This window comes from Plectropomus leopardus, chromosome 5 (assembly GCF_026936395.1).
Source record: "Plectropomus leopardus strain MGB_pleo_1.0 chromosome 5, ASM2693639v1, whole genome shotgun sequence".
NCBI classification, from domain to species: Eukaryota; Metazoa; Chordata; class Actinopteri; order Perciformes; family Serranidae; genus Plectropomus; species Plectropomus leopardus.
In genome coordinates this window covers 20,400,196-20,418,626 of record NC_142180.1, presented here as the reverse complement: position 1 = coordinate 20,418,626, position 18,431 = coordinate 20,400,196, and the positions used below count along the sequence as shown (strand labels likewise).

Genomic DNA, 18,431 nt, shown 5'->3' with positions numbered 1-18,431 from the left:
TTGGCAGCCAGTGCTATTTATCATGGACTTATATGACTCACCAATGAGAGAAATAAATCAGGACGGAGAGAGACAGAGAAAGAAAGGAAGAGACAAACAATGCATGGATGTGTTTAGACTCTCTTCCCGTGAAACTTTGTTCGCAGACAATTCACTGCTCTTCCTGAAAAGTGAGGCTTCTTTTCTCCTGATGACACAATGAGGGATATATTTTAATATTTCAAGGTAATAGCGTAATGTCATTACAAATGGATGAACAAAGGCAGGGCACTGAGCATTGCTCCTATGACAATGGGTCCTCGAGAAAGCCCAAACTGTGATATTTTAAAAGACACTCATCATAACTATCAAGAGCACTTTGAGAAGTATGACAGTTGACAGTTTCTTGGCTCATACAGGCTTTCCACATCTCTCAGAATTCATTTCCCATGAGCAGGGAAGTTCCAATAAAACAGCATGTCTGAGTTAGTATTTTATACAAATGATCATTTTAATATCAAGTGATTAATTATATTGTGAATAAAAATGTCCTAGATCTGATGTGGTCGGCTATCGACAGCGTTTTTTTGACCCTTATTTTTGATAGATAATGATACTGACTCCAATAACAGTGGCACTGAAAGCGTTTCCATCTGTCTTGACTCAGTAGATAGTCGGACTCTGACAAACTGGTGAGCAAAGAGCCAGTAAAGAGCAGAACCAACCATCCGCTGAGCTTCTTTCCTACGACTGGATGTAGTATGCGTCTGTTTGCTGCCAACTGCTCTCTTCCATTAATCTCGACCCGGGTTCTAAAGTTTGACCTTTGACCTGAAAGCGTTGCATCAAGGCTCAGTGACAGATGAAGACTTTTTGTCCTCACATCAGATCATCCATTTCACACGCACACGTAAGCACTCATGGGCTGTGAGCTGAGATGTACAGAGGATCAGGCACAGCAGTGGTCAGCGACTGACATTTTGCTCTTAGAAAGCTGCACGCCCTCTGATGATCTCCATGTATCATTTTGACATAAACTATTTAAAATGAGCCTTGTGCATGGCCACGCCTATCAAGGAAACTTTGTAGCCACGCAACTAATTGAAACGCCAGCGATCATTCTTAAAGCGAAAGCAGTGGTACATGCTGAGGAATTTTGTTTATCATAAGCAAGATGCTGAGGCTGAAAGACACTGATTAGCATGAATAAATTAGAAACTATTTCAATAAGTGGGTGATAGCTTATCTTTGAATTACATGCCCAGCGCAGCTCTCCCATTGAAGATTAATTGCCTCTCACAAGGTATTTCGAAAAGTTCATTTTCATCAATTGATTTCCCTTAATTCATGAATTCCCCAGAAGTGCATGAAATTGGTAACAAGCTCTCCATAATCACGCTTTCTGCATCGTTAACTTCATTGGCAATTACTCATCATATGTATTGGTTGTGACATTTGCGGAAGCATGTTATTTTTGCACCATTAGGTCATGACAGGAATATTATCATAAACTAATGGTTAATTACAAGTTGAACAGAGATGGTGTTCATAGTTTCCATGGATTTCTGGAAGGAGAAAATCTTGTTTCCAGCATATTAAACAGTGAATATGATTCTTTTTATCAATCAGCCTGATCAACTCACTATCTGCCGTACTTACAGACAATAATTATGATGAACACATACACATACAACAACTGACAACAGAAACTGCTCCACTGAATAACCAAGAACTTGACATGGGGAAAATGGTTTCACTACATGACTCTGGCAATGTCTGTACATCGTGAGGAACATTTTGGATGCTTGAGGTAGAATTGTACAATGCTTTTTCTTTCTCCAAAGCTATCATACCTCACCACTACATTATGGTTACCACGGTATTGGGGTCATTTCTGTTTCAGTCAGAGACAGGAATGCTGCCTTGAAGCAAAGAATAAAAAAAAGAAAAAAGTGGGCCACTGAAATAAACCGAGAGTAGAATAAAACTTCAGGCTTACAAGTAAAGTAATAGCCATAGATTTCACCGTAAGACTTTATGCCAGGTGCATTTACAGTGATACAGTGAGATGTCGGTGCATTTGGAGATGCAGCAACAGAAATAACATCTAGGTCACACCTACACAAAAGGCTACTACAGAGAAAACCCCTGTTCAAGACAACAATTTGCATTTGCACTATATGACACTTTTAAAAAAAATCAAAAACGCCAACCTCTGATCTGCTGCTGTTGAAGCCGATATACAGTATTTCATCATACTGTACTGTTCCTACACTATCACTGGTCCCTCAGGCGGATTCCTGTAGTACATTAATAGGGTAAATCTCTGGATTCATCATGTGTAATGATACCATTATGGAATAATGTTCATCAGCTAATGTGCACTTGCTGGGAATCTATTTGTGTCTTTAGCCGTTTGCTGTCTGCTACAACTCCTCACATCTCAATTCTGTATCAGCCTACCCAACATTTTTAGCCACAAGGAGATCTTAGAATATGAAGAGATGCCAAAACCAGACAAGCAATAAGGGCTGATGAGGTTTTATGTCTTGGCCCTGCCATTCCAGCACTTAGTCCACCTCCTCAATTGCTGCTGGGCTCAAATAAATGGATAGAAAAAGAAATCATCCTTTTTTTCCCTCAACATTTTTATTGCTTTTTATTATTAGCGTATGGTTGTGTGTGTTTTTGTGTTGAAAATGATTGAGATTGATATGTTTAATAACAGTCTGAGAGAGCAGCAGGTGATACTGGAGATAAAACTAGAGTGACTTTCAAACTTTATAGGCTGGGAGTCAAGTACCATATGTTATTTATTTGAAAGCACGCACTTCAGGCACTTGAGCATGCGCCCATGCACGTACATAGACACGCGCCATGCTGTCAGTCAGGGCCCTGACATACCAAGGGCTCATCGTTAAATAAGGGGACGGAGCCTTCTGTCCGTACTCTGCGTTCATTGTTTCCGCATTTGTTCACATTTTCTGAGAGTTTACGGATACGGATAAAATGGAGCAGTACCACCAGAGATTATGGAGACAGTGTAGTGTAGCTCAAGCGAGATACAACTGCAAGAGACAGCGAAAAAAGCTAAATATTGGCAGAATGCAACGCATTGGTAATATGTAAAAGTAATACATAGTGGAATTAGTGAAAAGGATGACATTTTTTTTACATGTAGGGATGTATATAACGGCCACACACATCTCAGTCATCTACAACACTGCCTCTGTTTAAAGCTAAAATATTACAACCTCCTCTAACGTTGACTCGTTTCTAGTTGTGAAACAGTGTAATTTATTGGATGTACCTGTCGTTAAAGGAAGTGTGGAGGTATGGGGACAGTGACGTTTACAACATTAGAAATGGATGTATCTATTGTTGTATGTAAAGTGAGTATAAATGAGCCTTAAGCCAACAGTTGGCCGTCGGTCTATGTTGGGTCAAGAGTGAGTGTCTGTGGCCCTAGTTTTTGTGGAGTGTCAAGCACAGTTGGGACGAGTTGGCCTTTGTGTGCATTTTTCAGCCAATTCAGCATGTTGAATCTGTGTTGGAGACAGTGGAGCCTGTTGGTAAATGAAATCACTGATTGGCAGTTCAGCTAAGTCCATAAGAAGAGAAGCAGAAGTGAGGAAAGCAAACAAAAGACTAAAGTCAAGAGGGCAAGTGATAGAAACAAACTTGTTATATTAGGCATGATTACTTTTTTTACTTATTTTTTTCCATTGTGCTCTTCAGCAAAAATTGTTCTGAATTGTTTGTTGTTCTCTGGCACACGCTAAACATCCTTTGTACCTTCAGTCTTCTTTTTTTCATTTTTGAATGACAAATACAGACTACCACCACCTGCTGGTATTGAGCTATTTCTTCTAATGTAGGTGCAAAACATATGCATTTTTGGCCATTGACTGTAGTGTGTTCAAGCACAACACAGGTGATGTGAGGCGATGCAACAGTTGGCCTTTATCACCACTAGTTCTTTGATGTTAGTTTGGCGTATCTGGGTCCTTAGAGTTGCCAGGTTACAATTTTGTCAGTCTAGTGTACAAACTTTAAGTGGCTGATTTTATTCAAACTGGCTAAACTGGCATTTGTCATTATAACACTTGTGACAAACTTAAAAGTTGCCTACATCAGCAACACCTGCTGATGGCATCATAGTGCTAAATCCTACTTGTGTTGCATTAGTAATGTACAATATGGCAGTGTGATTAACATTTGTTATGTTTGTTTATTAACAGATTAACAGAGCCACTAGTGTCTGACAGGCCGTGCACAATTAACTGCTGAGCCCAGGGCCACAACATGATGGAGAAAATTTTAGTAGATATTGAAAGGGGGAAGATGTGCACTGCACACATTGTGTTTAGTCACTGGAGAGATCATGTGTCTTGGGGTGATGAGGCGATGATCCTCTCTCAAGTTTTTTATGTACTATTTGTTCAAAGTAGTAATTTTGCACCATTATTCTGACTTTCTACTCTAAAAAAAAAACACATGAATGTCAAATAAGGCATTGTTGTTCTGCTATTGGCAGCGAAAGAGATAGTAACAAAACCGGGTCTCATTATGCTCCTTGGGAACGGCTGCGGAGTCAAGATGGACTCCTAGTGGAAAATTTAGTATGCTGGTCTGGTCTGGTGTTTGACTTAATATCAAACTGCTCTAAAAATGTTTACACTGGCCCATCCCTACTGTCAGTGTACCTGAAACACATTTCATATCCAAAACGTCAAACCTTTTCATCAAAATTACACGTCATTGAAAAATGTTGGTTACACATACAAGTTGACTGTCTCAGCCCGAAGGCCATAAAATGATGACCAAGTCACCTATCTTTGCATTAAAACGGACAGAAAGCAAAATTTGAGGGCCAAGGTTTTTTCCGGCGATTAAGGTTATGTGTTTTTTTTCATGTGAGGTGAAAAAAACATGCCAATAATGACAAATTTTTGTTTCTACTTGAATGAACTTTTTCCAAAGTTAAGTACTACAAATTATCTGGGCCTGCTTTATGACACTGCAAATGGAGGTAATCCCTTTGAGTAATACAACCTGTCACTGTTTATGTTTAGTTTCTGTGTCTGACACCTAATTAACGGACTGAAAGTTGGTTCTTTCTTGCTGCCTGCAGTGAGGAAAGGGAATTGAAAACCTTAAGGAATAGCTGTGTGGGAACTGTCTCATTACTGAGGTTTATATTACGCCCTACAAACACAGGTATATTTTACAGGTATATTATAATCCATCTGTATCAATGTCATCTTAAACAAGCTGCAGTTTGGGGAAGCTTTGGAGTGGGTGCGTTTAAAATTTCAAGGAGCAACTCAAAGATCTCCAGGATTTCTTAACTTTATCAAGCAAAAGCTGAAAAGTAAAACTCGAATATGTGCCTAATCCAATTTCGTTCTGCATGTGGGTGATTGAGGACGAGCTGTCCTCAGATCTGTAAGCATCTGCATTTTAATAAGACCATTTTATTGTGCTTGGACAGGAAATATGCTTTGGGCAGTTGCAACACCTTCGTCCATCTCTGCATCCTGTGTAGGATGCTCGTGGAAAAATGAAGGATTTGAATTACAGAAAATGAAGCCAGAATTTCTCTGTTTTTCTCTTTCCCTCCCTCTCAGCTCTCCCCGTCTCTTCTACTTCCCTAGCACCCACATTGCCGACCATTACAACAAGTGGCCGGGCTTCCCCTCTGTGCTCTAATTGGGAAGCTGGATGGCAGTAGGTATAGCAGTAATGGGGTCCTGCAATTTGGTAGCAGAAGTCATCCTGGAGAGACCTGTCAGAATTCATAGGAGAGCCCAGTTGTGCGCATCCCACTTTGCAGCCCCAGAAGAAAACCCCTGCATTTTAATAGTGCAGCTGTAAGCATTTCCGTAATTCAAGGTGGCGTCATTAGAGTCTTATTTATTCACCCGAGGCGTCTGCCAGGAGGGAGAAGACGCCGCCCAGATCAGCTGTGGCAGCTCACTCTCAGCACCTCCTGCAGAGCTGTAGAAGGGGAAATTAGAGAGGAATGGGCAAACATGACAATCATAGCATCGTTACTGAATTAGCACCTAAAGAAAACAACAAGCTGTGTGTGCAGGTATAGAGGAATGGGTTATAATGCCGTGTTGTTCGAGGGGCAGTGCAGTCACGACTGTCTCTGATGTTTCAAGAGGTGGAGGAGTAAAAGGGATAATATAGGGCACTCACAGAGATTCACCCGAGAAAAAAAACATGGTAATGGACTTTGCAGGCTTTCAAAGTAATGTTGTAACCAAGAAATTGGCATGCGAGGATTCCCGCAACAATGTCTAAAAGGCTTTTCACAACAGGTGCAAACATCCACGTGAATAATTTGCACCTCAGACATGACAACAATCTCTCTAACAACTCTTACCAAGTTGTTTCTTTAAGTCACAAACAGGAACCACAGAAGGCACTAGCTTGGCAAAACACTCTTAAAATAAAACTTTAGACTAAGGAATTTTTAAAAAAGAAAAGTTTAAGGTTTTGGGAAATAAGCTTACTAGTATTTGATACCTGGGTTAGAGGAATACAGTAACTCACCTCTGTCTGCGCTTTAAACTCCGGTCTTAGCTCCATGTCACTCTACACTGCTGACTTTATTTTTATTTATTCAGATACTGTTCCGCACTTTACACATGTATATATGTATATATGTACAGTCTCTTAGTTTTTTAGTTTTTTTTTTTTTTTTAAGCGTATTCCTTTATATTCTATTAATAATGTGTGCTCTTTATTCTCTTGTTCTTACTGCATGGCGCTGCTACACCCCAATTTCTCAGTTTTGAGATCAATAAAGTATATCTATCTATCTATCTATCTATCTATCTATCTACAACTCTTACATTGATTTAATATGATGCTACAGCCAGTAGCCATGTAGCTTAGCGTAACACAAAGATTGGAAACAAGGGGAACAGCTAGCCTGGCTCTGTCTACCAGCAACTCGATCCAACTGTCAGCACCTCTATAAATCTTCAATTAACACGTATATTACATTTGTTTAATCAGTACAAAAAGTGTAAAAATGTCGATTAACAGTTCTCTGGGGAGGTACGTGACAGAAGCTGTTTTGGCTGGCGGCAGAAACTAACTGGAGTCTTTGTCGGTTGCCTGGCAACTGATCAGAGCCAAGAAATTGACCAGCATATATAATAGCCCTTCGTTAAATGGTGAAATGTCATTACAGACAGAGCTAAGCTAGCTGTTTCCCTCTGTTTTTGATCTGTTCATCTGAGTCTCCACCAAAAAGTGGTTAACATATTTCCCTATATGTGGAAATATTCTTTCAGGTTTTTGAATAAATTAGGTTTGGGCAATATGTATAAAATCAGTTATTACAGTATTTTTGACTGAAAACCTCAACATAAATATTGCAGAGATATTGTAGGGTTGACTATTGGTGCTTTTACAAAATATTTCCACAGTGAGATTTTTGATAAAGAATCATCAGTTATGTGGATATAATGACAAAGTGGAAAAAAGACACATAATAGAACAGCTAGAACAGTTTGGTATGTTCAAAAAAATTAACCACTTTATTGTAATTTGGCTTTTAAAACCAGTAAAACACACAGGATATTTTAATATCCAAAATCTCCAAAAGATGATATCTAATCTTTATCATGATATTGATATTATATAATATTTCTAACTTTTTTTTTTAACTTTTTAATTTAATTTTTTTTTTTTTTTTAGCATTTTTCAACTTGCTTTGGATTTTTAGCTTAAATATTTGTTAGTCTAAAAGCATTGCTGTTTTCACTGCAAAGGTCATTGTACGTTTGGGTACAAGCCAATTCCCAATTAAAGGAGCTCTAAATGATATTTAGAGCATTAATATAGCAGCAAACCACTATTTGTTATGTAAAGATGGAGTGGAGTAATCCTGAGCGAACAGCGAAGTCACACTACCTCTGTGTTTGTTGTAATCCGAGCTTCTCTGTTTTTTGCTGTGGACTGTCTGTGTGTGGATGTTTGTGCATGTGAGTCCCGTGTGTGAGTCCACTGGCTGGCTAATTGCTGCTTATCTGCAATGTGCTTATATAATGGTTAATAGTGTGGCAGAAGTGTAGTGCCCCTCAGTTAACACTCTAAGCTTTGTCACTATGGGTGATGTTGTTAGCACTCTTGGCACAGTTTGCTGCTAGCTGCTGGCTTAGACACTTCCCTATTGAGAGCCATGTGTAGACAGCCTTTGAATCACAAGCTGTTTCACATGTGAACCTCAGACAATGGAGTGTGCAGGAGGCAGAAAATTATGCGCATTACACTGTGGTCATGTGCACTGTTTGTAATTGAGTCATAAATAGCAGTCTCTTTCCGTTCCTTGTATTTGTCTGACAATTTGTTGTCAGCTCTTACTGAAAGAACCTCCAGAATCTTGTGTCTCTAGTTAGATGTTTTTGTCGCTGTTTATGAGTAAAGGACCCTTTTTTCCCCCACTATTATGTTTGAAATATTCCACCTCACGAGAGCCACATAGACATATCATCAACAAGCCCACTTGCTTGCTGTGAATTCTCTGGACAATTACCGGCTCTACTCACTCATGGTATCATTCAGACATAGCGCTGGGTGATATGGCTTTAAAATAATATCACAATATTTTTAGGCTATATCACAATATATGATATACTCGATATTTTGAAATATCCTCTATACTTCTGTAAACTACTAAAATGCAAAATTATTAAATCTTATTAAATTATTATTAAATTTGCAGTTGCAAATAAAGTAGCAACTACCATAAATAAAGTTACATGAACTACTGTTAGAATAAAGTTTAATAAAATACTGTCATAATGTTAAATAAAGTAAAGTATGAAGTTAAAATACTGTTCTAATAAAGTTGAATTAAGTATTGTAATAATCAGATATATCAAAGCAGAACCCATTGTGCTTTTATTTTGAAGGACCCGGCTGGTCCCGTACCAGAGGTTTTGATGTTTTTATTTTGGACTTGGATGTTCCGGTCAACAGTTGGAGGTTAGGCTTAGAAGAAAAAGTTAAACTGTAACTGCGGTATGAGGATTCAGCCACAGTGAGCTGGAAACAAACTAGCAGCTTTCCAGTTCACATGTTTAAAACATTTCCAAGTCGCACTGGTGCTCAGTGGTCACAAAATGTGACTAGTTGCAATTGTAGCACTACAGATAGGAAAAAACATTGCCTCACCTGCTCACACCATGGCCACTACCACTCATTTTGTTACACGGTCCTTTTTCTTGGTGCTGTGCAGTGTGTAGACACCCACACAGCCACACAGATGGACGCAAAGTGTTATCAGATGATATTAATGAAATAAACGACACACAATAATATTAAAAAATTGCTTTTTATTATCAGGTGATAATTTTATCATATCGCACAACCCTATAGGGACATTACACAGACTTTGTTCTGTGAAGCTGGCAGGGTGAAGTCCAACTGATGGTACATTTGCATTCTCATATACAGCTCCTCTGAGTAATGTCTTGGTAATTTCAGGTTTGCAGTGTGTGTGTGAAAGGGGCTATAGAAACAATCTGGGTATCATTTAGAGCTCTATATAACACTTAGTGGAAACACATGGTGAGTGTTTAGTACTTATTGCACTTCAGCTATGTCATAGTCTACCAACAATCCAAATGAGAATTTGTAAATATGCACTTGAAGCACACTACCAAACATTGATTGGGTCAAGGCGTTTACTGTGCTGCCACTGTGCTGACATGCAGTATGCCTGAAGAATCCATGTTTCATATCAGCTCAAAGAGGAGCATTGTCTTTGCTGCCGTTACTTGTAGACTTGGTTCCTTTCATCCAATCCGGATGCTCTCTCATTCTCTCTCTCTCTCTCTGTGTGTCTCTCTGTCTCTCTGAAATGCAACACAAAAAAGAAGAAATTCATCCCAGCAGGTGTAACCAGAGGTTCAATGCTGTAATTCAGTAAGCATGTTTTTCGCATATTTGCACTGAGTTTCTGTATCACACCGGTGTAAAAAAGCTTGAATGCAAGTAAGGTAATGCTAGAGCTAATTCAAACCCCATTCACTGTCATTATTGTCACTACAAGGTTAAGACTGTGTCCTTTTTGCTGCGTTGTCCTTTAACGTTGCCATTGTTGAACAAGCCACCACTCACACTCAGGTACACACAGAATAATTACTGTGACATAAACGATTTTAATTTTAGCCTGAAATTACCCAGTAATCACTTTCACCATTTACAGCCAGCACTGAAAAGTAAACATGAACAGAACACTTACACTTCTGCAGCCACTTGGTAACTTGATTTTCTCATTAGTGCGTGTGGAATTTCAAATAGATTTAAGTTTCTATTTGCCAAATGGAAACCCCTCTTCAGCCCTCAGTATCAAGTGTCCATCCTATGGCCCCTCGGCAACAATGCTCGCAATGTTTGCAGGACTGTAGCTTAGCAACGAGACTCTCACTTATATAAGATCTTGTTAAGGATGCTTTTTTAATGAGCCACAACAGATGGCAGAATCATATTTTGTTTATGCATTAGCTGTGTCAAAAGTTCCTCTTATCACTCATTTACTACTCCCCTCATAATAATAAATACTTAATACTTAACAGTGAGCCGCAAATTAAGGTTAAGGACACCATACCTGACAGCCTAACTGCAACAGCTTGTATTGTGGTCATTTTAGCAAAGAGTAGTTGACATGCAATTATTTTTGTTCACTTTTTGGAAATGAGCAATGGAAAAAGAAGTTGCATTTTTATTTCCTTGGGGCTATTATATATATATATATATATATATATATATATATATATATATATATATATATATATATATATATATATATATATATATATATATATATATTTATATATATAGATAGATAGATAGATAGATAGATAGATATATCAGTCAGTCATTTTCTGTAACCGCTTTTCCTCGTAAGGGTCGCGGGGGGCTGGAGCCAATCCCAGCTGTCATGTTGTTAACAACAGTGAACGCACATCCTTTTTTCATTTACCATCAAAGGCCAATTCACCCTTTTGGTTTAGCTTGGCTTCAGGCAGTAAAAAATTTAACGCAGGAAATTATTTCCCCATATGTATAATGGATAACATTAAATCAGTTAACAACAATCAATGATCAGAAGGTCATATATATCTTAGCAAATAGTCAACACAGTGAAATCTATTTTTTTTTTTTAACATGACTTACCTGAACCAAATGGTAGAGATAGCTCAATCAGGTTCGGTTAAGTTTAACACATTTTTCATTACGATATAGTGACTCCACATGTGCTCTACCAAACGGTTGAGCAGGATGTTAATGGACTTGCCACTATTCCAACTTAAAAAATACATTAGTGGCTACTCAAATAATGATACAGAAAGTAAATATTTGGAAAGTGCTGTTATCTTACTTCTTACCTAAAGCAGTTTTGGTTGCCAACTGATTGTTGGGGTCTACAACAGTTTTTAAAGACATGAAACAAAAGCATGAGTTATTGTTTGCTGAATAAATTACTATTCTATTCACCACACATATTCTATTTGTTCTATATTTGATTGTTTTCTACTGATCTTTTATTCTGTTTCCAGGACTTTTTTTGTTGCTCTCAGCTGAAACAAACAGTGTTATACAGTAAAGCAACTGAGCTACAGTAGCTCTGAGCTGAAAAACTGAGGGGCTCTTCATCTGAACCTTTGAAAACCTCTCAGTCCCTGCCAGGGAGAGATAGGATCAGTAGACAACCCCAACATTTTCAATTTTGTGCTATCAGACACTGAGGAGATGTGTCAACAGTGGGGTCCTACAGCAAGTAAACACAGGAGTCTGACAAGCAATAACCTAGATTCAACATCGCCTCCGGTCCTCTCCCACTGAAGGTCTGCCACTTTCATCTCATTTAGATCCAGATCTGTTGATCAAAAATGACGCCTATCCCCCTGCAAAACAGAAAACGCCTGCGATGAGAATGTTTTCCAGGGCAGTCCCTCCTATCATTGAGGGCTGCGCCTTTGTTTGGCAGGGTCAGTGCAGTCTGGGCTGGTACCATTTGTGAATCAGAGATGACTTTTTTTCCTTGCACCATAGAGGTTCCAGTTATATGAGGATGGATGCTTTTAATGATGCACCATCCTGTATTTGACTCCAGGCTATTTGCTGGTCTTAATATACAATTAGTGCTCATACAGACAGTACATTCAGGTTAGGGCACAGTGTTTAGGGGATTAATGTTGATGAGTAGTGATGCAGTAGTGGGTTCAGACCACAAATCATTATTTTCAGGACAATGAAAATAATTTTCTTTTTATGTCTTCACACTGGCAACAATCATGGCCAGAGGCATTATGTTCTCTGGTCGTCCGTCCATCTGTCCCATTCTTGTGAACACAACATCTCAAGCAAGCCTCAAGTGAATTTCTTCAAATTTGGCACAAACATCCACTTGGAATTGGATCTTTTTAGAGTTTGGTGGTCAGAGTTCAAGGTCAGTTTGACCTTGCATCTGTCTCAAATTGTGTATGCAGTATCTTAAGAAAAGCTGTAGGGACTTTCCTAAAACTTGGCACAGACATCCACTTGGATTCAACGATGAATTTATTAGATTTTAGTGGTCAAAGGTCAAATGTCAGTCTGACTTCACAAAACATGTTTCGCGCCATAACTCGAAATTGATGGCAATTTATATCCAAAAGGTCAAACAAATCGTAATGTTCTGCAAAAACAATTTTCTGGCCATTATTCAGTGCCATAACTCAGGAGCAGAAGGGGAGACATTTGGTCAGACACTGAATTGGTGACAGTTATCTTGGGTGTCAACCTTGACACTGTGGTGATTGTATAGATCTTCTGTGCTGCCAAGCTGAAGATGTGTGTAAAGCTTTGATGTTTAGAATATGAAGCTTCTTTGCAGCAACATCCACATTTAAAGCGTTGTCAACTGTCATGGCGACATATTAGTCTTGACAGACAATAACTTAAATTGCAACTTGAAAGGTTTTTGGAGGTACAAAATCAAGAGGTAATTCTAGTTTTCTTTACTCCATTGTGCAATATTTAAGGAGGGAGGACAAGAAAAGTAAAGTAAATCTAAACTAGTGCAAAGCATATGGTGGATATTGTCATTATTCATAATGTATGCTCTCAGCCACATCCTCTGTATTGCTGCTTATAATAGCGTGAAGAGGAGGGTGGCCGCAGTTAAACTTGCCAGAGCTCAATGACAAAAGAGACCGCGTGACTCTGAAAGGTGTAGGTGGGTCTAAAGAGGAAGTCTGGAAATTGTTGAATCAACTTTTCTTTTGTTGGTTTTTTAGCAGGCATCAGGAGGGATCAGAAGGTAGAATAGTGTGAAGCCCCAGACGACTGAGAAGCCATTACTGTATGGCACAGTCCACTGCAGAAAAACTCCCTCAGAGATTCAAATCTTGCAGATTAAAATAGTGTCTCATAAGCCTCCATGTGTGTGCGCCCATGTGTGTGCATGTGTGCTCAGTTGAATGTGTTTAAACGCCTTTGTGGATGCCTGCATGTGTGCTTGTGTGTGTTTGGAGCAGCCTAAATATCGAAGCTTTTAACATCAAAGCTCAGAGAGGATTTTAAGTGCCCAGAAACTTGTCAATTATGATTCTAAGTGATGTCCAGCAGGGACTGTTGATGAGCTGCCCTCAATAGAGAAGAACTTCACTTTTCTGTTACGAAAATGTGCTTTTCAGGGACTTTATGGATTTATGATACACAGCCTCCAAACCGCCTTAAGTGGTTTCAGACCTATGAATCACTGCCCACATCTCATTTTTTGTGGAGTGATTTAAAAAGGTCTGGTTTTGTTCTTGTGAATAGCAGCTTGAGAAATGACTGAGCCAATCGAAGCCTTTGTGGGTGGGACTAGATGACTGCCAAGCTCTGTCAGGAAGTATTAAGCACAGTTATGGTCAAAGGCTTAATCACTGCTCATGATATATTTAACTGTTAAATAAACACAGATTAATCAGGCTCACGATGATCTCATTGTTTTAAAAGAAAGGTGAGTTTATCATCTACTGTAAGCAGATGCATACTGAACGCATGCTTGTATTTACTGCCTGCCTTGCTAATATAAAAATATAAAATAATATATAATATAAAAATTGCTACACTGTTTCAAACTTGACAACATAAACATTTTAAACATTGTTTTTTCTGTTGGAATGTTCGTTAATTAAACAGGAACCAAAGATGTTGCCGTAGCAACATAATACGGTCTATTAAGCTATGTTAGCTAAAATGTAAGCAACTAATGATGTCCTTTTTCTAAATCACTATTTATTCGTTTATTTATTTAATATAAAAGGGACCATGTACAGTTTAAAACATACATTTTACCATTTGATGCACCGTAACAGATTATAGCTTGAAGCTAATTTACATCTGTAGTCCCTCGGCAGGTCAGAGCAAATACACAGCAGATTTCCTTATATTATCATGACAATTCTCAAATTAAATGTTTGCGCCTTATTACAAAACTACCATAAATATTTAGCTCAGTTTGGAAGTACAACTGCGTTGTTGAGAAGTTTGTTAATTTGGTTCGTGAATTTACCAGCCTAACCAGTTTTTTGTTTTGGGTTAAAGGACCAGTGTGTAAGATTTAGGGGGATCTGTTTATAGACATTGAATATAATATTCAAAGTTATATTTTCTTTACTGTTTACTCACTTGAAAGTAAGAGTCATTGTGTTTTTGTTAGCTTAGAACGAGAAATTCATCAGTACATAGGGAGCGGGTCCTCTTTCTGTACTTCACCATGTTGCACTGCCATGTTTCTACAGTAGTCAAAGAATAGATAGTCTGCACATGTGTGACGTTTCGGGCATTAGCCCTTCCGCAGACATTGTCATGTCTGTTTTTGCTTTGTCCAGCACCTAGTCTATCACTTTTGGACGTGCGTGCTGCTTAAACTTTTCTCTATGTTTCAACATTAGTCCATAAAGAACACACCAAACACTGACTTACTGTGGCTCTAGAGAGGGTGTTTTGCAATTTTGCTTAAATACTTTCACTTAAAGGCCACTGAAGGTTCTCTGATATCTTTGGAAAGGGAATTTCAGGGAAAAGTTATTCAGTTGGTCTCATCGGTAGGTGCCACTAAATCCTACACGCTGTTCTCTTAATTAAAACGCCTTTATGTAGTTTTTTTTGTATCCACACCATAACAATATGCCTCCTAAAGCCTTGTTCGCACAGGGGGAAGTATTACCAGCAGACTTCATGTAATTTGTAATTGTGGAGGTTGTCAGCAATCTAAATTTTTTTTTGCTTTGTTTTGCTTTGTCCCTGCCTTATTCCTGCCTCTTTCCCGCTTTATATTTAGGCAATGGAGGCTGTGTTAGCATTTATAGATATAATTTTAACAGCATTTGGGTGACAAATTCAGGAAGCGCATCTTGCTACTGAATGGAGACGCTTTCGTAGAAAGCTCAAGCTCAAATCCTTTTCAAGAGTGCTAGATTGGACGTGTCAATAATCTTACATAGTACAGCGTACAGTTCATCGAAATAAGGACATTTATGAGGTCTGACCAGCTCTTCTGATTGTTGTTAGGTCACTGTACTGTCTTTGCAGGTAATCCATTCGTGACATCTCATTTGAGGGATATTGTGAGTAAAATTGAGTCTCTTATCCCGTGGAAATGTGCCACACGAAACAGACTATAATAATAATACCTATTATTTTCTATGTTTTGCAAGGGACAAATAAAATCCTCCCCATTTAACAAGCTGGCAATGTCAAACTAAATCATAGAATCTGGTGATAGGTATCTACAGTGAGATTTTTGCCAAAATGAGGTCATTTAAGTATAGTTTATACTGTATATCTTTGGTCAATGATATGGAACACATGCCACTTCTTACAGTTAAAGACACCCGCCATACTTTTCCTCCATAATGTATAGATGATGTTGCTGGATGTGCCAGAGGTTGACGATTTGAAATGCTGATCTTGTTTCTGTATTTTTCTTTCTTTTTTCTCCTAGTTCCTCCCAAGATATATGACATTTCCTCTGACATCACGGTAAACGAGGGCAGCAATGTGTCGCTCATCTGTACAGCCAGTGGGAAACCTGAGCCAAGCATTTCCTGGAGACACATAACCCCATTAGGTGAGTTCACTTCACCTCTCACACACCTATGCTAATGAATGGGTAGGTGGATAAATGGATGGACGGACGTATGGAAGGATGAATCGAGAGAGGAAATGAGGGAGCATGGACAGGATCAATAGGTGATACACTGAGGACGAGAGAGGACTGGTAGTTATGTTGCAGATAAAGAGATGGGAGGGGGAAGGGATGGAGCCAGAAATGGAGAAGGCTGGATAGATTCATGACAGAGAGAGGGAGGGGTGATGGAGAGATGTAATAGTATATTCAAGCAAACATATGGTATGATGGAGACAGTGAGACCAGAGAACATATTGAGCTCCTGCAGTGATGTTGCCATTTAGCCCCGTGCACTGAATGACCAACAGGCTCGCCCTAGCTCTAAACAGCTGGAGAGATACAATACTAAGATAAGGGCATTACTTGTTTATATGCCTGCACTGTAAAATCTGAAGAGCTGATTTTACTTTAAAAAACAAAAAAATCTAGGAAACAAATTGTCTTGAAAAATGTAAGTAAATATAACTATTAATCTTAATTTATGTTAACTTTATATCCAATTGTTAAGTTTACTTAAAATTGTGTTATGTTTACTTTTACTTTACTTTTTTTTACTAATTTTGTGAAGTTAAATTAAATCAGTCTTTCTAATTTTGCACGGCTTCAGTAAAGTATAGTGATATAGTGTATATCTCTATTCTGCTTGCATGATAGTCAGTCATATTTGTATTTTCTTAAACACGTTAAGAGAACAGATCTCATAACTTTATCAATGGCTAAGTCCTATTTGTGATGATCAAGTTAAGTCAAACTAACTTGGTTTACTGAAGTTGCTAACACTTAGACAGAACAAGGTAATTTCACTTGTCATTTTTAAGTTGACACAATTTCACGAAATTAAGTAAATACAGCAAAATTTTGAGTAAACTAGATAGAAAGTAAACATAAATTGAGATTTAAAGTTATATTTACTTTACTTTTTCAAGGCAGTTAGTTTCCAAGATTGTTTTAAGTAAGATCAACTTGTCAGGTTTTACAGTATAAAAAAGCATGCATCCCCAATCAATTTTGAAAACTCATCAAATAAACATAGCTCCAAGTGTTCCCCCTTTATCAGATGTGAGCAAAACTTGGTGGGTACATTAAGGACTTAGTGCAGTTTAATCAGCATTGCTTCAAGACAACTTGGGTTATGGCCTGTAAAGACTTTCTCCAGCCATTTTGATGGATATTGCTCATTTTTTGACTGAATCACAAAGTTTGTTTACAATATCTTTCAGGTAGAAAATCCCTGGGTCACATACATTAAATGAAATGGCATTAAACAAATGCTAACTCAACTGATTATAGTTTTAAGCCATCTAAAATAAGACCCATCTGAAAACATTTAAATCAGTTTAAGTGTATTTAGAATATTTTAACTGCTTTACCTTGCTGACAGTCCCTTTCAATGGGGAACTGAAGTCAAATATGTTAAAGACATCAGACTCCATTGACAAAAAATGATTTTACTTCACAGAACAGGAAAGTTTATATTGTAACCCTGATCAGTAAGTGTGTAACAAAAAGCAGAAAAAATATTCAAAATCTGGCAATTTATTTGATGGGTCTTTTTAGCTCGCTAAAATACCTTTTACAGCAGTACATTCCTGAGCCTCTGTGCCGAAAGATTTTGTTTATCAAAGAAACCAACAGAGCATCATAAAACAAGCACAGCAGAAACTCCAGATGGTCAGACCACCCTGTTAAACCATATATCTTAAATGTTACAGAAATGGCTGAAAATTATAAGAAAAATCAGAAGTTTGTTTACATATTTTCACAATTCAAATCCATTGCCAATAGTCTACCTGGTAGTGATTGCTGTTGATTTGGTCTATAGTTGGATTGTATAACTCCCCTGATAAACCTTGTGAGATCTGTGGACTCTTATGTAATAGTTTATAATAATATAATATAATATAATATAATAAGCGTATTTCCAGAATGTTGAACTATTCCTTTAACTCTGAGTTTGGTATTTCACCTTCAGGTTTTTAGAAAACATGGTGTCTGGCATAATGGAAAATGTTCTTTCAGAAGACCATTTCACATGAAACTAGCCTCCTCAGCAGTCTGTATTAATACTGTATATATGAGTTAGCTGAATAGCTTAGTTTCTGCCTGCCAGTATGGCAGCTGATAGAGGCTGTCAGTGACCTTAACTGCAGAACCTCCATATGTATTAACTTTCAGAAATGAAATCAGCAGAACAAAAAGATATCCCATTTTAAAATACAAAATATCTATTCTCGAAAAATGTATCTAGTATATGCTG

The 18,431-nt window shown here is 38.1% G+C and overlaps 1 protein-coding gene across 2 annotated transcripts in view; it reads left to right on the top strand.

Annotated features, from left to right (window-relative positions):
- The window catches only part of negr1 (neuronal growth regulator 1), a 160,449-nt gene that overhangs the window by 62,979 nt on the left and 79,039 nt on the right, over positions 1 to 18,431 (top strand). For both annotated transcript variants that reach the window (XM_042483650.2, XM_042483651.2), the window contains exon 3: positions 15,989 to 16,114. In XM_042483650.2, the coding sequence (XP_042339584.1) occupies positions 15,989 to 16,114 (126 nt within the window). The remainder of the gene's footprint in view (positions 1 to 15,988; positions 16,115 to 18,431) is intronic.